We start from the raw sequence: 22,912 nt of genomic DNA on the forward strand, positions 1-22,912 counted from the left end.
TCGGACTGGCTTTCTGCTTACTCGACTAGAGTGACAGCATGTACAGTATTTCTATGCTCGGGTTGAGAGAGCCAACGCCTACTATGAGCATTGCGTTGCAATCCTTGTGCGAGTTGTACCACTGTATGGCTCTTACCTAAAACTGAAAATCTCAAGCTTTAAAATGAGCCCTTAATTGCTGCTGTATCTGCGATCTACATCTATAGTTTGATTTATTTGCCTGTGTAGATTGGGTTGATACCAACATCTGGAGAGAATTTCACATCAATAGAATCTTTAGAAATATATTTACTTAGAAAATTGGTGACGTATTCAATACTTATTTCACCCACTGTATATACTTGACTGTATCATTGCCACCCTGCAAGGACAAACAAGATATATCCTTGGCAGAGAAAAACTTAATAGAAAAATGTGCAAAAAAAAATACAGGAATCAGTCAGGTACAAAATCACTTTAATTCCATGGGAATGGTCAAAATATATTTACCACTTTGCACTTCATTTTATTGTTGTGTAACTAACATAAACCTGTATAGGTAATTCAGTGCTAGTTACTGACTTAATTTGCAAAGTCTGAATGTTAATAACACACCTGCATGTTGCATATTCTCACAATGCTAAACAAAATACAACCACTTACCCCTAAGAATGTAGGATGGAATTTTTTGTCTTTATTGTTTTAAACAATGGCAGTATCATCAAAACATCCAAACTATACTCACGACTATAGTAAAATTGCATAAAACAGAAAACGGCTTTCTAAAATACATTGACAGTGTATAGTCTTCTTCGTGTATCCATACTACAACTCTGTTCATGAAGACTTGGCTGCTTATTCCAGGAATTTGTCTTGTTGCATTTTTGCCATTCTGTTTAATTGACTTCTTTCTTATTGCAGCTCTCCTAAAATAATGGAATACAGTTTCAGCACATTCCTGGGTTCAGCTTTATTCAGGTCAAGTGTTATGTCACCAGTCACATGAAGCTTAAGCACAGCACATTCTGCAGAGCTGGACATGTTCATGAATGTTGCTGGAATTGTTCTCTATACTTTTGAAATAAAACTGGAGAACTGAAGTACAGCTCCCAAAGTGTTGTCACGAAAAATAACCGAATTAAAAAAAAAGATAATCATTAAGAAATGTTTTCCTATAAGAGGGCTTAGCCTTGGTGAAATCGGGCATGACTCAAAGTGAGACAAATATATAAGGCACCATAAGGATTGGCATTTTTAAAACTGTCAAGTCTAAATTTGCAGTGTACAAAAGTTACAGTATTGAAAAGTGTGCTTTAATGTATTCCAAAAGGCTTATACAAGGCAAAGGATTGAAGCGTCACATCCCCTAGACACTATGAGGGACAAAAAAAAGCAAATCAGTAAATTACATGTACCCGGATATAAAGCCACTGATAAATACAAGTCCCCAGCAGAGTAGCTAGCCCTTCCTTATACTGATACAATGATGGGTAAATATATAGCTACACACACATTTTTTATTATATATATATATATATATATATATATATATATATATATATATATATATATATATATATATATATATATATATATATATATATAGTGTGTGTGTTTATATATAGATATATCGAAGACCCAAGCAGTCATAGTTGCTACACAAATAGAATCATGCAATTAACTATACCCAGGATTTTTTCCAACCATCCATTATGTTGCTGTGCTCATTAACAGCAGTCTTCCATCTTGCTAGTTCATTTGACCACCCATGGTTTAGTGAACCTAAAGAAATTGGAAAATAGGTTAGTAAATCTAATGCATCAGTATGGCAGATTGAATATTAGGCATTTGTCGTTTCGGACATGAACCTATAAAAGAGGTTGATCCAAGTTTGGAAGGTAAACCCTATCCACTAACTTCCAGATCACTAGAAAAACGTCCGCTCGGCTACCCACGGAGCTTGAGAACGGGGCTTTGAGGAGCACAGGGTGATTGGAGTAGAGGTCAAGCTTGCAAATCTCCACACCATTCATTCTTAATAGGAATGAATATCACTGGCCCTCCCATTAAGAATGAAAAAGAGCAGAGGTGCGCATTCTAGAGCTCTGTTCCATTCACAGGGGACTCTTTAAAGCACCGTTCTCGGAGTTTGGCACAACCCCTTTAAACTTCTCATATGTTAGCAGCAAAGCGCATGTAAAACAGTCTTGGTTATTAGAGGTCCAATACGACAGAGCCACCTCAATGCCTAATGGCATTTTTAAATCATGTAGCAATGTAAAAAAATAGAACTACACTTACCGGTTATTGAGTTTTCTAAGACCCTCCACAACAGCACACAGGAGGTTGCCTCCCCATCCTAATTAGGGAAAGGAAACAAGATGTTTAAATAGCCCTCCCCTTCCCTCAATCCTCAGTGTTTTCCATGTACCACACAATGAATGCTTGAGTTTTTTATTTACACTAAGGAATCAAACATAACTTAATAGGGGGGAAATTACCCGTGCTGTCGTGGAGGGTCTTAGAAACCCAATTACTGGTAAATGTAATTCTATTTTCTCTAATCCCCTCCACGACAGCACACAAGACAAATACCAAAGAATAATGGTCAGGGAGAGACAACAATCTAAGGGTACCGTTACACAGAGCGATGCACCAGCGATCCCGACAACGATATGGATCGCTGGTGCATCGCTAAGTGGTCGCTAGTGAGCTGCCACACAGGCAGATCTCACCAGCGACATCGCTGGGGTCGGGGGTCGCTACTTACCTGTCAGACGCGGCGATCCTGACGTCCTCCCGCCCACGTCCATGCATCACTAGTCGGCGCCACAGGAAGCGCAGCAGGAAGTGGCCGACGAGAAATGGTCCAGGACCTTCTTGTGCGACCAACGATGAGCAGCGGGGGAGCCGGTCGGAGGTAAGTATCACATGCAGCGATATCGCTAGCAATATCGCTGCAACGTCACAAAATCGGGAAGGTATAATTTTTTCTTGGGACCTGTGGAAGTCAGATGACACTTTTGGCAAAAAAAAGATGGGTCTAGGCGGATTATTCTGTCGTCCAGAATTTTTACATAAGGCTCCCGGATGGATAGGGCTTGAATCTCGCCCATCCTTCTCGCCGTTGTAATGGCTACAAGTAGTGCCGCTTTTCAGGATAGTTTGTCTATCTGGATCTGGTCTATACGTTCAAATGGTGGATTAGTCAAAACTTTCAGTACTAAATTTAAATCCCAAGATGGAACTAAATTGGATTTCCTTGGACGGATTCTGGAGGCAGCTGACATGAACCTCCTTATCCATCGATGGTCTGCCAGGTTCTGATCGAAGTAGAAGTTCAGATAGTCCTTTAGGTAAGCAGTCTTGTAAAAAGTCTAGGATTTTTGCTATGTCAGGGTGAAAAAGGATCGATGGGAGTGGATCCATACCACACCAAGGTTTTCCATACTTTGGAATAGATAACATTTGTGACCCGTTTCCTACTTTTTTGTAAAGTGGATATGACAGCATCTGAGAGGCCTCTGGCTCTCAGGATTGTAGTTTCAGAAGCCAGGCTGCCAAGCGTAGGCTGTGGGGAGCCGGGTGAAAAATGTGACCCTGATGTAGAAGGTCGTGGTCCAGTGGCACGATCAGACGTCCTTCTGAGCTCATCAGTTTCAGGGCTCCAAACCAGCTCCTCTTTGGCCAGAGAGGGGCGATCAGGATGGTTTTGACCCTGTCTGTTCTGACCTTTTGCAGTCTTTGGTAACAATGGAATTGGGGGAAATGCATAGGCCAGTTTGAAGCTCCATGGGTGAGCGAATGCATCCACCCTTGACTGGGTTTCGTTTGGACCTATGGAGAAATAATGTTCTGTTTTGGCATTTCTTTGGTTTGAGAATAGATCCTCCTCCGGGAGACCACATTTTTTGGTTATATCCTCACATTGAGGCTCCATTTCCCTTGGGTCTATATCTGTCCTGCCCAAAAAGTCTGTGTTGATGTTGTCAGAACCCTTTAGGTGGAGGGCCGATAAAGACAGGAGGTGATATTCTGCCCAACAAAAAATTCTTGCCGAGACCTGCTGCAGACTCAAACTTTGTGCTGCCCTGATGATGTAGATGGGCTATGGTGGTCATGTTGTCGGAGTAAACTCGGACAAGCGTTCCCTGGATTATAGGTTTTGCTGCCCTCAGAGCCTCCTCTACCGCTCTCAATTCTCTGAAATTGAAGTGCTGGTCATTCATCTTTTTGGGCCAGATTCACTGAAAGACTCCCTGAGACGTCACTGCTCCCCAACTGCTTTTGCTGGCATCTGTTGTAATTGACGACATTGGATATTGGATCCAAGGTATTCCCTTTGCCAGATTTTCTCTGCTGAGCCACCAGTTAAGGGATAATTTTACATGTTGAGGAAAATCGATTCTTGTACCGAGTGTCTCTGGGGTTTTGTTCTAGCGGGAGAGGATAAACTTTTGGTGTATTCTTGAGTGAGCTTGGGCCCAGGGAATTGCCTGAATACATGATGTCATTGATCCCAATACTGACATGGCGAATCTTAGGGTCACCTTCTTCTGGGTTTTTAGGGTCCGAAGCCTTACGCATAATTGCTTGGTGACCGGGAGATATGACTTCTGGTTTTGGGAATCTAGGAGGACTCCTAAAAAGACTTTCTTGGTTGATGGGTTCAGATCTGATTTCCCTTGATTTACAATCCAGCCTAAAGATGTTAGGGTATGAAGGACTAACCAGAGATGCTCTTTTAGAGTGGTACTGGAAGGAGCCATAACGAAAAGGTCCTCCAGGTAGGGAACGATGCAGATGTCTCGCTTCCTGAAGAAGGCTACTACTTCCGCCATAACCTTTGTGAATGTTCGGGGTGCTGATATGCTGAAGGGAAGTACCCTGAACTGGAAGTGAAGTACTTCTCGGCCTAGAGTGACTGTGAATCTCAGATACCAATGGTAGGCCGGATGGATGGGTACATGGTAGTATGCCTCCTGGAGGTCTATGGTGGCCATGTCAAAGTTCTTCCCGATCAATGGTATTGTAGTTTTTACAGATTCCATTTTGAATCGTCGATACACAATGTGCTGGTTTAGCCGCTTCAGGGTGATGACCCGGTAATTTCCACTTGGCTTTTTTTTTTTTTTATATATATAAGAAATACCCGGGAGTAATGGCCTTGGCCTTGCTCTGCTTCCGGAACTGGTGATATTACCGCAGAGGACAGTATCTGTTGTAGTTCTGTATGCAGGATTTTCTGAAGCCTTGAAGATAAAAGATGTGTCACCTCTAGTTTTTGTGGGGGGAAAGGAGGAAAATGCTATTTTTACTCCCCTTCTGACTGACTCCAGGAATTTTTGGTCCAATGCTATCTCTTGCCAGTTTGAGAAGTAGCTCGAAATCCTACCCCCTACTTGTTTGGCGTCATTTCCTATCTGAACGGGGGTTCTGAAAGATATTTCTTCCTTTACCCCTTTATGGGGGGTCCGTTTTTACCTTTCCCTCTGTATTGAGGGGTACGAGTTTGAGGTGGACGAAATGGCTTCTTCTTGGGTAGTTTTGGCTCAGGAAGACTTCTTTTTGTCAGTTACTTTCTCCAGTAATTCGTGCAGTGTAGGACCAAACATGTATTCGCCTTTGAAGGGAATAGAACATAGTTTAGATTTGGCTAGGATGTCACCGCTCCACACCTTTAACCACAGTGCCCTTCGGGTAGTGCTTGAGAGTACCGACGTCCTTGCCGCAATGCGAACCAACTCAGCAGAGGCGTCTGCAAGAAACCCAGCCGCTTTCTGTAAGAGAGGTAAAGAGGCCAGAAGGTCTTTTCTCGGTTTACCACTCCTAATATGGTCTTCTAGTTGTTGTAACCAGAGAAACAGGGTTCTCGTGATGCAGGCAGATGCTTCCCAGGACTTCCTCAATAAGCTGTCCATCTTGCGGTCAAGTCGCTCTTTAATATGAGAGGAGTCTTCGAAGCGTAGCATAGTTTTCTTGGCTACCCTAGCCACCTGGATATCCACTTTAGGGATTTCAGTCCAGCAATTCAAGATGTCCTCGTCTAGGGGAAAGCGATCCTTTATCTCACCTGGAATATTCAATTTCCTTTCTGGGAATTCCCATTCATCCAGGATAAAATTTTGGACGTTGTCATGAATAGGAAAGACCATCTTCCTTCTTGACTTTAGACCACTGAACAATTCATCTTGGATTGAGCGGGATGGTTTCTCCTCTTCAACTCCCATCGTATTCCTGACTGTTAGTAGAAGCTCCTCCATATCTTCTGAGGAAAAACAATTTTTACTATCCTCCGTCTGACTCGAATTAAGTTCACCTTCCTCCATTCTTCCGGGCCTGACGATTCAGCTTCTGAGTCAGAGTCATCCTCGGGGGCATATTTCCCCTTTTTGGAAACCGCAGGGCCTCTCGTAAAGGACCGGGAGAAGGTAGCCAGGGATGACTATCTCCTGTCACACCCACCCTCTTACTTCATCCATCAGGGATGGTTGTTCTTCCCGGACAATTCTCTCTGTGCACAGTTGGCATAAAGCCTTTTTATGGCTTGAGGCGAGTTTTCTACTGCATTTGCGATTTGCAGGTTTATCCCTTGGTTTTGGTGCAGGATCCATGTCTCCCTGAAAAAGAGAAGGGAATTTCCCGTAAGGATGGATCCTGTACCAAAGGGGGTTACCCCTTACCAGGTATACTCACTGAGCCAGGGTTTGTGCTGGGCTCTGCAGATGTAGCTCTAAGGGAAGACACATCCATCATTCAGAACCTCAGTCCTACCTTATGGAGTCTTCCATCAGGGTCCTTTTATACAGAAACTGAGATCCAGCACTTTTTCTCATCCAATAGGATGAGATCTCTCCCCATCCGTGATAGGCCCCATCTTCTGGCATCTTTCCGGATTGAAAATTTTCAAATTTGCCGTCAAAATGGAACGCAGGGCGGAAGTGACGTTGCGCCTTCTCTCCTGGCGGTGTACGTCACTTCCTGAGTATGCCTATGATGGTCGGAGAATGCGGAAGCCACCGCCGGCATGAGGGGGAGAGTTACAAGGCTGGGGGGCTAGGAGAGGTCCCCAGCCACATTCCCACCATCCAGCATTGCCAGCAGCACTGGAGGATGGTGCAGTCCCGGAAGGTCGGGGACGATTGACCCAGGCTACCCGGCTAAAAGATACGATCCCGAGATTGTCGCCGGCCCACCCTCAAGCACACACGAAAACCTCTTCATCCCTAAAGGGCCCGTTATACATAGCGATATCGCTAGCAATATCGCTGTAACGTCACTGGTTTTGTGACGTATCAGCGATATTGCTAGCGATATGGCTACATGTGATACTTACCTCCGACCGGCTTCCCCGCTGATTATCATTGATCGTGCGAGATCATCCTGGACCATTTCGGGCGCTTCCTGTGGCGCCGACGAGAGACGCGTGTGGGAGGACGTCAGGATCGCCTCGTCTGACAGGTAAGTAGCGACCCCCCGACCGCTGCCATGTTGCTGGTGAGATCTGCCTGTTTGGCAGCTCACTAGCGACAACTTAGCGATGCACCAGCGATCCTGACCGGGTCATATCGTGGTCGGGATCGCTGGTGCATCGCTAAGTGTAACGGTACCCTTAGGGACAGGAAAACACTGAGGATTGATGGAAGGGGAGGGCTATTTAAACTTCTTGTTTCCTGTCCCTAATTAGGATGGGGAGGCAACCTCCTGTGTGCTGTTGTGGAGGGGATTAGAGAAAAAACAGCTCAAATCGGTCATCAATTACTGGTATTACTTGAAAAGAAGTTGCAATTTGTATCCGACACTGCTCCATCATTTATTGAAAAGGCGAGTGGTTTACCATACATCTTCCTCAGTACCCGAGCCTAGGTATGGTAACCGCTTAAAATTGGCACATACAGATAATTTAATTGATTTGCAGGAACCTAGTTTAGTGGCCACCAACTGCCTTCTAGCTGTTGCAATCTTCTGATTTGTAGACATCACAAACACATGACTTTGTGCTGGGCTTACTAATCAGAATAGGCAGGGCTCCAATCTGGCAGACACAAACTACAGATGTGGCCACTGGACCAGGGTCTTGCGAATCGATTCACTTCTCTACTCAGCACTGAGTTGCCTATTTTTAGCAAGTTCATTTTCCCCTTTACTCTACGTTTTTAAATGAAGACAATAAAGAACCTGCCATAATATTTTTACCTGTAGCTCTGATGAACACTTTAGAGGATTTCCGTCCAACTTCTGATTCAATTGTACAATGATACTCTGCATCCTTAGAGGCAATATCTCTCACCCAAGTAAGAATGTGCACATTTCCTTCAGCAAGTGGGAGTATAGCTTCCATCGCACAACTCTCCATTTTTACTCCATCTTTTTCCCATACAAAATGTACATCTTTTGGACCTGAAGAACAAAGTCTTATAAACAAAGCTCAGATTGAGGTTATAGAACCGCTCACAATCTTTTAGATGCTATGACGACAACATATTTATCCTACACTAACAAATTACTGTCTGGTTCTTCATGATGCTCTTACAAGCAGGGTTGGACTGGCCCACCAGGACACCTAAGCATTCTCTAGAAGGCCCTGGGCTCTTGGCGGGCCCCCGAGCAGGACGCAGAGGGGGCTCGCTGGATTCAATTGATGTATTGCAACGCGGCCGCAAAAGTTAATGAGGCCGTCGTCATACCAGAGACCAGCGGCTAACTTCAGAGCGCAAGGTCGCAGGCGGCAAAAAAGACAGTATTGTCACTGGGGTAAGAAATCACTCATGTGCTTCCTTCAACAGGCGTACAGACGTCACGTAACAAGTTAATGTCTTTTTAGAGTACATCTGATCTTCAAAAAGATGTGGGCGGGAGCACAGGCAGGTAAGAGGAATGCTTTTTTTTTTTTCTTTTGTGGATGCGGGCCCTCGGAGAAGGGGCATGGTGGGCCAGGACACGAAACATGGTGGCCAAGATGGGGCAAGACGGGGGCCCAGGGTGAGGGACTTGCTTGGGAAAACATAGAATATTAGTTAATAGTGTCAAGAGGGAGACAGAATTACTGCTGTAATATAGATTTTACTTTAAGAAATTTTGTTTTCCCCATGGAAAACGAGGGGTCCTGTTACTGTACATGGCGGCACTGTCACTTTTTTCCTTCATCTGGCACAGTGTTGAAGTGGTGAATGTGCTCTAGAAGCAATCAGCTATAAATGACATTTTCTGCAAAGTTGACTCCTGGCTGAAAGAAGTCATGGCGGTCTGTGCTAGATGAAAAAGAAAAGCGAAGATGAAGGACTTCATAACGAGACGTCACTGGTAAGTCACTGTTTCACATGTACAGTGGCTTGTGAAAGAACTAAAAATGGTCTGTGCATATGTATTCACCCTTTTTGCGATGAAGCCCCTAAAATTTTCTGATGCAATTACCTTCATGGTTAGTAAAAGTATATCCACCTGTGTGCAATATGAGTGTCACATGGTCTGTCAGTATATACACACCTTTTTTGAAAGGCCACAGAGGCTACAATACCATTAAGCAAGGGGCAAAACAAATTAAAGAACACCATGAGGACCGAGGAGATCTTCATGACCAGACACCATATTACCACCACATGGTGAACTAAAATCCCACATACAAGGAACAAATACCATCACGCCATGACCGAATCACATGTTACCACCACATTGTGACCGGGGCCCCACTTGCGGGCCCCCTCTGTTCATCGGGCCCCATCCAGTAAGGGCAGTAATGCCCTGATTAGGTCAGTGGGTTTGGGAAGAAGGATACTTATATTATAAAGTCTTCGGGAATATTAGGAATAATTAAGGTATATAAAAGAATTGTCCAGCTGAAAAAAAAAGTGTATGGCCGGGGTCACACGAGTGATGATTCTCTCATGTGAGAGAATTGGCTCAATTATGCTACTGACACTCGGCTCAAACTCTCATCCAAGTGTCATCTGATTCTCTTGAATGAGATAAATCGGAGCACATTGAGAAGACAGGGAACTTAATTTCTCCATTGTCTGAGGTCGAGGATTCGGACTGCACTCAGCTAACAGCTGAGTGCAGCCAGATGTTTCACACGCATCCATAGATTTCAATGGATCCGTGTGATCCGAATTCCAGAGCCACTCACGGCATGCTGCAGATTATTTTTCCACAGACAAATTCGGTCTGAAGGAAAAAAAATCACAGATCTGCTATGCCCCATAGTATGACACTGTGCCGAGTGTTATGCAGTAAAACATCACATAGCACTCTGCCGTGTTATACACTCGTGTGAGCGAGGACCAAGAGCCTTCATTCCCCTTGCAGATCTTCTCTCATTAGCCTCTCATGCTGGAGTCTGGCGTCAGTTACTTTTCTGTAATACAGTACGGTGGAATTTTTGCATACTTTTAGGGTATGTGCACACGTTGCGGATTCTGCTGTGGATTTTTCTGCACGGATTTGGCTGAATCCGCAGATAAAATGACCTGTGAATTTTCTGCAGATTTTGTGCGGATTTTCCTTGCGTTTTTACATCTGGGATTCCTATAATGGAAGAGGTGTAAAAACGCTGCGGATCCGCACAAAGAATTGACATGCTGCAGATTTAAATTTGCAGAAAATCCGTGCGGAAAAATCTGCAGCATGTGCACAGCGTTTTTGGTTTTAGACAGACTTTAATAGTACTGTACAACGCAGCAGAATCTGCAACGTGTGCACGTACCCTAAGAGTACGTGCACACGTTGCAGATTTGGCTGTGGATCCACAGCAGATTTGGCTGTGGATCCGCAGCAGTTTTCCATGCGGTGGTACAGTACCATGTAAACCTATAAAACCAAATCCGCTGTGCACATGCTGCTGATTTTTCTGCACAGATTTGCTGCAGTTTTGAATCTGCAGCATGTCAATTCTTTGTGCGGAATCCGCAGCGCTTTTACACCTCTTCCATTATACTCATCCGCAGATGTAAAAACGCAGGGGAAATCCACACAAAATCTGCAGAAAACCCGTAGGTCATTTTGACTGCGGATTCAGCCAAATCCATGCAGAAAAATCTGCAGCAGAATCCGCAACGTGTGCACATACCCTAACATATAGTGTGTGTGTGTGTGTATATATATATATATATATATATACACACACACATACACACACACACACTGTATATATGGATTTTTGGGTTGCTTACCGTAAAATCTGTTTCTCGGAGCCTTCATTGGGGAACACAGAGACCATGGGTGTATGCTGCTGCCACTAGGAGGCTGACACTATGCAAAAAAAGGTTAGCTCCTCCTCCGCAGTGTACACCCCACCGACCGGCAGGGATTTCCTCAGTTAGTGAGAAAGCAGTAGGAGAAGTAACAGAATAGATTGAAAACAGAACAAACAACTCAACTGTAACCATTCAACCAAAGTAAGAACAGGAGCTGTAGAACATGGGAGGGTGCTGTGTCCCCCAATGAAGGCTCCGAGAAACAGATTTTACGGTAAGCAACCCAAAAATCCTGTTTTCTCGTTCGCCTTATTGGGGGACACAGAGACCATGGGACGTCCAAAAGCAGTCCCTGGGGTGGGAAACAAACTTCCATCAGGCCAGCGGACTCACCACCGCGGCCTGCAGAATCCTTCTACCTAGGCTGGCGTCCGCCGAAGCGTAGGTGTGGACTCTGTAGAATTTCACAAACGTGTGAACCGATGACCATGTTGCAGCTTTGCAAAGCTGCAGCGCGGAAGCTCTGTGGCGTACCGCCCAGGAGGCACCCACCGCCCGAGTAGAGTGGGCCCTGATCCCCGGAGGGGCTCCGCGACGCTTAACTCGGTAGGCTTCCAAAATTGCCGATCTGATCCAGCGAGCAATAGTGGCCTTTGACGCCGGGAGACCTTTCCGCTCCCCATCTGGAATAATGAAAAGAGACTCTGTCTTTCGCAAGGAAGCCGGTCCTAGACAGACTCTTATTGTCCTAACTAGGTCCAGCTTGTTCAAAGACCGCTCTCGGGGATGAGTTGGACTCGGACAGAAGGACGGTAGCACGATATCCTCATTGAGGTGAAACGAGGACACCACCTTCGGAAGGAAGGAGGGTGGAGGCCGCAGAACTACCTTATCCTGGTGAAGCACCAGAAAGGGAGAGCGGCAAGAAAAAGCTGCCAATTCCGACACGCGCCGGACGGAGGTGATGGCCACCAGAAAGGCCACCTTCCAAGAAAGAAGAGAAAGGGAAACTTCCCTGAAAGGTTCAAAGGGAGAACCTTGCAGAACCTCAAGAACCAGATTAAGATCCCATGGATCCACGGGCGCCCTGTACGGCGGAACCGTGTGAGCCACGCCCTGAAGAAAGGTCTTGACTTGAGGACAGGAAGCCAACGTTCTCTGAAAGAAAATGGACAGCGCCGAAACTTGCCCCTTCAAGGAACTGAGGGCAAGCCCCGCTTCCAATCCTGCCTGGAGAAAGGCTAGGACTGAAGGGAGCGAAAAGTACATGGGCGCGATGTCATTGGTCTCACACCAAGTGAAATAGGCCTTCCAAGTACGGTAGTAGATCTTGGAAGATGATGGCTTTCTGGCTCGGATCATGGTCTGAATTACTTGGTCGGAAAATCCAGCTCGTTTCAAAAACTCGGTCTCAACAGCCACGCCGTTAAATTGAGCGGCCGAGAATTGGGGTGGCAAATCGGACCTTGGGACAGCAGATCTGCTCTGTCCGGAAGCTTCCAGGGAGCGTCCGCGAGAAGATTGACAATGTCTACGAACCAAGACCTTCTGGGCCAATTCGGGGCGATGAGAATGACTGGAATTTCTTCTGCCTTGATCTTCCTCAACAGCTTGGGAAGAAGAGGCAGAGGAGGGAACAGGTAGGGAAGATCGAACTGGGACCAAGGAACGGCCAGTGTGTCGGCGCCCACTGCCAGAGGGTCCCGAGACCTGGACACGAATTGTGGGACTTTCCTGTTGAGGCGAGACGCCATGAGATCTACATCCGGGGTTCCCCACCGAAAGCAGAGCCGATGAAACACCTCCGGATGTAGGGACCACTCTCCCGCCGTGAGACCCTCGCGGCTGAGAAAATCGACGGCCCAGTTGGCTACGCCGGGGATGTGGACCGCGGAAATTGTCGGAACGGAAATCTCCGCCCAAAGAAGAATTTTGGACACCTCCGCCAGGGCTGACACACTCAGTGTTCCCCCTTGGCGGTTGACATATGCCACCGCTGTGGCATTGTCTGTCTGAACCCGAACAGGCAGTCCCTTGAGAAGCCTCTCCCAGTGAACGAGAGCCAGATGGATCGCTCGAATCTCTAGAACGTTGATCGGTAGTGCTGATTCCCGATCCGACCATCGACCCTGAACAGTGTGGTTGCGGAACACTGCACCCCAGCCGAGGAGACTGGCATCTGTGGTTACTATCTGCCAGTGAATGGGAAGGAAGGATCGACCCGATAGGATGAGAGGTGACGTCAACCACCAGTTGAGAGACCGCTTGATCCGGCATGAAAGATGGACAGGGCGATCCAGGTACAGAGGCGTCCTGCTCCATCTCGACATAATGGCCTGCTGGAGAGGTCTGGCGTGAAATTGGGCAAAGGGAACCGCCTCTATCGTGTGATCTGCAGCGATCGTACCTCCTGCTGCAGGGAAAGGATCTTCTCTTGAGGGAGAAAGACCCTTGACCGACGAGTGTCGAACAGTAGGCCTAGAAAGACCAAACGTTGGGTAGGAACCAGACAGGACTTTCTCCTGTTGACGATCCACCCGAAATTGGAAAGAGTGTCCAGGACGATTAACAAACTTTGGTGAGCCTGTTGAAATGAGGGAGCTTTGATCAGAATATCGTCGAGGTACGGAAAAAGAGCGAGACCTCTGACTCTCAACAAAGCCATCAACGCAGCCATGATCTTCGTGAAGACTCTGGGAGCGGTGGCGAGACCGAAGGGCAGTGCGACGAATTGGTAATGGTGCTGCCGAATCGCAAAACGCAGAAACTTCTGATGTCCGGAGAAGATTGGAACATGTAAATAGGCATCTTGGATGTCTATTGAGCACATGAATTCCTGCTCCTCCATGGAAGCGATGACCGAGCGAAGCGACTCCATTCGGAAGTGGCGAAGGCGGACTCTCTTGTTGAGCAGCTTGAGATCCAAGATGGGACAAACTGCGCCGTCTTTTTTCGGCACTACAAACATGTTCGAATAAAACCCTGTGAAGCGCTCCGATTCGGGAACGGGCACAATCACTCCAGAACTGAGAAGAGAGGCGATAGCCGTAGAGAACCCCGGGATCAAGGCTGGATCTTTTGGAGGCCGGGATTTGAAGAAACGGTCCCGTGGAAGAGAGACGAACTCTATCTTGTATCCTGAGGATACGACCTCCCTGACCCAAGCGTCCTCTATGGAGGCCAGCCAAACTTCTCTGAAGAAAAGTCGACCTCCCAATTGGAAGGGCCCCTCGGGTGCCCGACGATAGTCATGCTGATGTAGACCATCCAGATCTAGATGGTCTGCCCTGGGAAGAGTGGGATCGCCAGGAAGGAGTGGGTCTGAAAGAAACTTTCTTCCTATCCTGGCGTGCCTGCGGTCTCTGTTGATTGGAGGAGTTGTCCGCCGTATTGAAACGGCGGAAAGTCCGAAAGGGTCGAAACTGACGCCTTAGTGGAGGTCTGCGAGGCTTGGACTGAGGGAGGAGTGAACTCGTGCCTCCGGTGGCGTCCTTAATAATCTGGTCCAATTGGGACCCAAAAAGGCGCACCCCTTGAAAAGGCAGGTTAGTGAGGGACTTTTTAGAAGACAAGTCCGCTTGCCAGGCCTTTAGCCAAATAGTACGTCGAATTGCAACTACGTTGCTTGACGCCTGAACTGCGCAGGATGCTGCATCCAAGGAAGCGGAAAGAAGATAGTCCCCCGCATGGGAGATCTGATTGGCGAGATCGGCCAAACGCTCCGGTTGCGCCTTATCTAGGATGCCCTGACGGAGGTCGTCTGCCCACATCGCTATGGCTTTTGCTGCCCAGGATGAAGCAAAGATTGGACATACCGCCGCTGAAGCCGCTTCGAAAGCAGACTTTGCCAGGGATTCTATAATCCTGTCATTAGAATCTTTTAGGGACGCCACGCCTGAAAGCGGGAGAACCGTGTTATTGGAAAGCCTGGACACGGGCGGATCCACCGAGGGAGAAGCAGACCAGTTGTCCGTGAGCTCCTTAGCAAACGGATAGAGTACGCCGAGACGCTTCCCTCTTTGAAAGCGTCTTGTCGGATCTTCTCTTTCCCTGGTAAAAATCTTTCCAAACTCGGAATGGAAAGGAAATACCCTGGAGGGAGTTTCTGCCCGTCTGAATGAAACCTCCTGATCTGAGGATTTCACAGGGGATTCAGCAATATCGAAGGTATGATGGATCGCTGCAATGAGGTTCTGCACTGTGACCTTCATGTTCGCATCCTGGTCTGAATCCAGCTCTAAAATCCCCTCAGATGACCTGTCCAAAAACGCTTCACCTGACTCAGGAGAGGAGGCCCGAGAGGGAGGTGCTGAGACGGGCTATGCGGTGAGATGGGGCTAGGAGAAGATTCCGGCTGGGGATCTCGCCTGGGTCGTTTGCGACTAACGCTGGCTGACTCAGATGGAATCTCTTGGGACCTGCTGGGCCCTGCCGAAGTGTCCAGGGGCAACTTATCCAGAACGGCAACTAGGGATTGAGACACCTTGGTGAGGTCTGCCACTGATTGAGATAGAGATAAGAACAAGGCCAGTGTGTATGAAAATGCACGGGATGACATCACCACCTGGTGAGCCCCCCAGCAAGCAAATTCACCAACTCCAATGTATTATGGCATAACAGAGAAAAAGGAGTACACGGTGACAAAATAAATACTTCTATGATATTAATATGAAAAGTTTATTGTACATACAAAATATATAAATAGTAATGCATAACAAGATAATAATAGTGCACCAAGGAGCATGCGGGCAAAACACAAGGGCCACCCCTCTGGCAACGCAGTCCTATGTAAGCAAGTACTCCGGTCAAATGACCAGAAGAAAGAATGTATAGGGGCTGGTCAGAAAATTCCCATCATGGATCACAGTAATAGCATAATATATCTAACACAGCCACAGTTAACAGATTAGCAATGCAGCTTACCGGGATCAAGGAGGCCAGAGAGGGAGCCCCAGGGCCAGATGTCCACCCCCGACACGCGTTTCGCAAGCGTTGAGGCCTGCTTTCTCAAGGGGATAGTGCATAGTGCGGAATAGGACCTTAAAATAGCTCATATGGTAGGTCACGTGATGTAGGAGAGCCAATGGCGGTGGTTTGAAACGGCGCATGCGCGGTGTGCGCGCCAGGTCCTCCACACAGCCCGGGCGTCATGCCATATCATGCACAAACAGGACAGTAACTATCCCGGTGTGCATGAAGGCATAGAGACGCCCCGCAGCCAGAGAACACAGGCGCCCACCACCGCGGACGCGCACAACCACCTTGGCTCAGCAAAGTTTGCCACCATAAAACATGTATCAACCCTAAGGTACATAGTACATATGAGGACAGATAAGCCGCCCCAATCATTTGACCGGAGTACTTGCTTACATAGGACTGCATTGCCAAAGGGGTGGCCCTTGTGTTTTGCCCGCATGCTCCTTTGTGCACTATTATTATCTTGTTATGCATTACTATTTATATATTTTGTATGTACAATAAACTTTTCATATTTATATCATAGAAGTATTTCTTTTGTCACCGTGTACTCCTTTTTCTCTGTTATGCCATGATTGAGATAGAGAGGAGGCCCAGCCAGGCATGGGGGGTTCACTCTCACCTGGGGCCGTAGATGGCTCCTGGGCGGCGTCCGACTGAATTGGATTGCTACAATCCAGACAGAGGGGAGAGGACTGACCTGAGGGAAGTTTGCGATTGCACGAAGAACATGCAAAGAACTTGACTAGGGTGCAGGGGAGGGCCATAGAGCGGGTACGATCAGATTTCGAGTTAGACATAATGAAAACCTGAGGTAGTGCCGGAAGGTTGGGGGGACAGAAGGCGGAGAAGGGTCAGTCTGCAGTGCAGAGCTACTCACGGACCGGTGTCCCCAAAGCACAGGCTGCTGGATATCCGGAGATGTGCGTCCGGCTGACAGGCTGTGAAGATGGTGCCTGCCTGTAGAGAAGCGAGCGTCCAGGAGAAGGGGGAAGGGCGGAGCTCGCCGCAGGGTTACCCAATCTCTGCCCTCTGGCCATAACAGGCTGAGCAGGAGAAGGAAAGGCGGGGGGAGGGCCTGGGGAGAGCGGGAGAAAAGCCCGCTTAGAAGAAAGGGGCGGGGGGCGTGGCCGCGATGCTGCGGTAGGCCCGAACAGAAGCCGGGGCCTAAATTAGTTGCGGCGGCCGCCTGTCAGCAGGGGGTCGGCGCGGAGGTCGGGACAAGGACGCCGCCGCTGGAAGCCGCTTCCCAGCATGGAAGAAGGGGAGGGAGAGGCCCTGTGCTCTCTGTCCCCAGAAAGGGGGGAGGGAAGGGGAAGAGCGGAGGGCAGCAATATAAGGATGATGTGCCCGTAGGGTGGCTGCGGAGAACCGCAGCGCCCGCATCCCTGTGCCAATGAAGAGGACCCCCTGTCCGTCGGGAATGGGCAGCCAGGTAAAATAAAAAAGGCCATACTCACCCATCCCCGATCAATTACTTGGATTGAAGAGCTCCTGTGTCTCCTCCAACCGACAGGCTCTGGTAGGCGAGTGGGTAGGAGACTGGCGACAAGGACCCCTGGAGTCGCTGGCACGTCTTGGTGTCGGCGTCCGTCTGGGCTGCTGGTCCTGTCGCGGAGAACTGCAAGGATACGGGGTGGCAATACACGCCGTACTCGCAGACTCCATGTGGGAGTACAGATGTGACTGTTCACTCTGTATCCCTCCGTAGAACCTGTAAAGGAACGACGCACGACGAGGTAGATATGGGTCTAATGAAAGACCCGTGTCCACCTCCTACTGACACTAAGCTAAACTGAGGAAATCCCTGCCGGTCGGTGGGGTGTACACTGCGGAGGAGGAGCTAACCTTTTTTTTTGCATAGTGTCAGCCTCCTAGTGGCAGCAGCATACACCCATGGTCTCTGTGTCCCCCAATAAGGCGAACGAGAAATATATATATATGTATGTGTTTGTGTGGTTGTGTTACATAACATCTCTGGGAGGTGAGCCTATTAATCAGCTATAAATCCTGTTGAGCGGGTGTCCTGGCCCCCTGCCCCCTCCAGAGAACAGGGAAGGATAAGGCTTCTGTGCCACCTCTGCCTCCTGACAGGACACCACTGCTCCATTCTTAAGACAGAAGTTTTTTAGACAAGTTTGGAGAGTAAATGCAGGGAATCTTGAGAGGGGGCTGCTGTGTCCTGTCAGGGGGCAGGTTGGGTTCAGCGGTTTTATGCTTCTCTGCAGGAGGTGAGGGAGGAGGGGGCACTCTGCTCTGATCTTTTCATGATACAGACAGGGGTCAGACTCAGGATATAGCAGGGTCCTGGTGAGCGGCTGCTGTGCTGATAGCATGACTGACGCTGTCACTGAGCACACAGCCGACTCACTGAGGATCCATACACTTACAACACAGGTTCAGAGCCTCAGACACTCACCAGGGGGGCTGGGGGCTGCTGCGCTGCTCCTGCTCTGCTCAATGACTCACTTGTTACTGTGACAGGGGAGACTACTGTAACAGCAATGAGCCCGCGCTCAGCCCGGATTGGATGCTGGAAAGTCCCGCCCTCCTGTTGCTCAGCACTGGCTGCCTCTCCCAGCTGTCTGTCACACTGACTCCTGCTTCCTCCACACACACAGCGCTCTGGTTTATGAAAATTCTGAGCGCGGGCCCCTCCAGGTCCCGGGGCCCCTTACACCAGTAAGGCTAGTAATGCCCTGATGGCGCCCCTGCTTCTGAGACTCGGTGTGCCTAAACCACATTTATCGTCCACATGTTTGGCATTTCTGTAGCTATGAGAGCCCGCCTAATTTATGAGTATTTCCAGAAGCATGAGATGGACAGAATGTACTGGTCACTACAATGTATTGGTAACTATAATGTACTAGGCACTACAATGGCAGTTTGCAATTTTCACTCACAGCAACACCCCCACTGTTGCTCGTTTCTGTAAAACACTCATGGAGTCAAAATCATCACTACACCTGTATATAAATTCCAAAAGGGGTATACTTTCAAAAATGGGATTATTTGAGGGAGATTTTTCTCTACTAGCACTTAGGAGCTCTGTATATGGAGTCCACAAACTACTGTAGGAAAATCTGTGCTCTAGGAGACAAATAGCACTTTGTCCCCACCGAGTCTCGCCGTATGGCCAAGTAGTACTATACAGCCACATATGGGGAATTTCTACGTTCAGCTGAAATTGTGGGATGAATGTTGGTGCCATTTTAACCCATTTTCCAGTGTGAAAATATTAAGTCTGGGGCTAAAACAAAAATGTTTGTAGTAAGAAGATTATTGCTTCTTCATTGCCCAATGGTATAAAATTTTGTGATACTTGTGGTGTCAATATGATCACTGCACCCCTAGATGAATTCACTGAGAGGTTGTTTGTAAAATGGGGTCACTTATAGGGGGGTTCTGTTTTTCTGGCAGCTCAGGCGCTCTGCCAGTGTGAAATGGCAACCTCAAACCAGTTCAGCAAAAGCTGAACTCCAATATGACGCTTCTTCCCTTCTAAGCTTTGCACTGTGCCTGAAAAGTAGTATTTGTCCATATTTTGGATTCCATTTTCTCCTGACAACCATGTGAAAATTAAAAAATTGGGGCTAAACAAACATTTTTGCAGGAAAAATGTGATTTTTTTATTTTCACAGCTTTAAGTTCTAAACTTCTGTGAAAGACTTGGGGGTTCAAGATGCTCACTACACATTTATATACAATCCTTGAGGGGTCTAGTTCCCAAAATGGGGTGACCACTGTTTAGGCACATCAGGGGCTCTCCAAACGTGACACTGCATCCGCTAACGATTACAGCAAATTTTGCATTCAAAAAGTCAAATTCACGCCTTCCCTTCCGAGCCCTGCCGTGCACCTAAACAATTGTTTGCACAACAAATTTTGAGGTCCTTTTCCTCCTGCAACCCTTAAAAAATGGGTCTAAAAAGGGTCTAAATGTTAAAAATTTATGAAGTTAGTTAATTTTTTTCCTTCCACACGGCTTCAGTTCCTGTGAAGCACCTGTAATAAACTTCTTGAATGTGGTTTTGAGCATGTGATACGGTCCCTTAAAAAGAAAAAATGGTTTTGTAAATTTTGTTGTAAAAAAAAAAAAAAAAAAAAAAAACGCTGTTCAACTTTTTAACCTAACTTCCTAACAAATAAAAATTATGTTTCAAAAATTGTGCTGATGAAGTTGACATGTGGAAAATTTTATTGACTATTTTGTGTGACAATTTTTATGTCCTTAAGTCAGAGTTAAGTTTGAAAATTGCAAAATTATCAATTTTTCACAAATAAACAAGTCATTTCGAACAAATTTTACAAATATCACGAAGTACAATATGTCATGAAAAACAGTCTCAGAATCCCTGGGATATGTTGGAGCGTTCCAGAGTTACTATTACATAAAGTGACCCTGGTCAGAATTGTAAAATTTGGCCTGGTCATGATCGTGAAAACAGGCATGGGGGTGAAGGGGTTAAAGTTAATGAAGGAATTATAGAATGTGCTGTAAGAACAAGTCCAATCCAAAGAGACCCAATCTCACAACTTAAAAAGAGTACTCATTACTAGTGATGAGCGCAAGTGCTTGTTACTAGAGTTGAGCGAATTTTTCAGGGTCCCTGCTTACTCGGCAAGCTATAGCCGCTTACCGAGTAAGCTGCAGAGGGAACCCGGATACATGGAGTGGCCCCGGCTGATCAGCGCCACAGCTGTATGTGTCACGGCTGTGTAACAGTCACAGCACATGCATGGAGAGCCCAACACACAGGCTCTCCATGCACGAGTTGCAACTGACACACAGCCGCAACACATGCAGTTGTAGTGTCGATCAGCTGGTGCGCTCTATGTATCAGAGTTCCCTCTGCAGCTTATTCGGTTAGCGATATAGCTTGCCAAATAAGCAGGGACCGAACAAATTTGTTCAACTCTACTTGTTACTTGAGTTTGCCTAGCGTGCTGGGGTATGTGCCAAGTATCGCAAGTGCACAAGTGACATGTTTGATTCCCCATGGCCGCATCTATTGGGGCTGTTAATAAAGCCATAAAATATGCAGGAATTGCCTGGCCAACACTGGAAATCCCTGCATGTTTTGTGGCTGTCTAACAGCCAGAAAACATGCGGTAGCGGGCACTCAAAAATGTCACTCGTGCACCCGCGATACTCAGTGCATACCCGAGCACCCTAGGCAAACTCAAGTAATGAGAACTTGCACTTATCAGGACTCATCACCAGTCTGGAGCTGCTCTTTTATTTAAGAAAAACAGTGGACAGCCTCCGACTAGTGATTTTTCTAGTTATTGTCAAAAGTGAGCAGAAGGAACCATAATGTATATTTTTAGATACTGGATTGGCCTACAATTATCTTGAAAATAAAATACACTAACTCTGCCAATACTACGTAGCATGAAAAGTTAACACTAGAGAATTCCAGTCAGTGACTTAGTATAGCTCAAGGCACAGGATTTCAATGCAAAAACATAAATCAGGATCTGACAGGTTGTTAATGGACTTAACATGTGACTAGATGGCTCTTGTGTATTTTAACAGTGACATCTGAAAACAAAAAAAAAGTCCATGGTGTGCTTTCTGCTTCGCTGCACACTTAAAATGTACATTTCATTATTTAAAAGGAAATGGAGAAAACTCTACCGTGCATTTTTTATAAGCCAGTACTTACTGTTGTCAATCCATCAAAGGTTGTTTAGGATTAGCATTATGGGAAAAATTATACATTTAACAAGTATTATTCACATACTGTAAGAGAACTGGTAGCACTTATGTTAGCACAGTTTTGGAAAATGTTCCTTTTAATGTCACTATGATAAAGCCTCCTTAATAAAACAGTTTCTGATGGGGGGATGGAGGGGTAGTGTTGTATGTTGTATGATGTGACTAAGCATTATATAAATGTCCCTCTATATTAATAAATTTAGGAAAAGTTCATCACAGGAACATTAAACGGAATCAGTCAGCAGGTTTATGCTATGGTCAGAGAACCCAATTCCAGGGATGTTTTACATAACAGGCTGTCTCCTACAGTTTCAATACAATCAGTGTTTTACCACTACAGGACTAGGTTTCAGGTGCAGGCCAGTCAGGATAATCTGTGTAACCCCACCCACCACTGATGGGCAGTTTGCTGACAGTGTACCCCACCACACAGCTTCCAGTGTATACACAGATCAGTATTCTGTCCACTGCTACATCTACATCAGAGAAAACAGGGATTCTATCAAAACTGCAACAAGCCGTCCAGTAAGTGATGCATCACTGGAATCAGGGTCTCTGCTCCTATAGAGTGCTGCGTTCAGAATACAGAACCAAAACCTGCTGACAGATTCCCTATAAGGTAATCCTATCTAATCTGAATGTGAATGTTTCTGGTTAATAACACACATGACACGCTTACTAATTGACTAACCCATTTCATACTCACCAGTTCCATGACAAAAGAGGTGGAAAGTTCCATGAACATGAACCAGTTGGCCCTGATCACTTAGGAAAGGAGGAAGCAATTTAAGTACATCTGTTTCTCTACTAGACAGAACTTCAAGTGGCATGCTGGGTAGTGAAGGATGCAGTTCAGAGGCCATAGAGGACATAAAGGAAGTGACGGAAGGAGGAAAAGGTATGGGAGATGAAGCTGTGTGACATACAGGGATAGAAGAGAGAAAAGGAGATAAGAAAATAAAACGGTAATAAAGAAATAGAACACGACAATTCATGCAAAGAATTCAAAATAGGTCGACGTATGGAGGATGAAAAAGCAAGG

General features: G+C 46.6%; 1 protein-coding gene across 1 annotated transcript in view; it reads right to left on the reverse strand.

The window, feature by feature from the left end:
- Window positions 1–439: 439 nt before the first annotated feature.
- SEMA4D (semaphorin 4D) overlaps window positions 440–22,912 on the reverse strand; it is a 143,823-nt gene continuing 121,350 nt past the window's right edge. The window contains exons 16-19 of the mRNA XM_073575333.1: window positions 22,577–22,783; window positions 8,176–8,379; window positions 1,667–1,761; window positions 440–905 (exon numbers count right to left, since the gene is read on the reverse strand). Of these exons, the coding sequence (XP_073431434.1) occupies window positions 876–905; window positions 1,667–1,761; window positions 8,176–8,379; window positions 22,577–22,783 (536 nt within the window). The 3' untranslated portion in view covers window positions 440–875. The remainder of the gene's footprint in view (window positions 906–1,666; window positions 1,762–8,175; window positions 8,380–22,576; window positions 22,784–22,912) is intronic.

Source organism: Dendrobates tinctorius, unplaced genomic scaffold (genome assembly GCF_039654945.1).
Source record: "Dendrobates tinctorius isolate UK_male_01 unplaced genomic scaffold, ASM3965494v1 ptg000044l, whole genome shotgun sequence".
Lineage (NCBI taxonomy): Eukaryota > Metazoa > Chordata > Amphibia > Anura > Dendrobatidae > Dendrobates > Dendrobates tinctorius.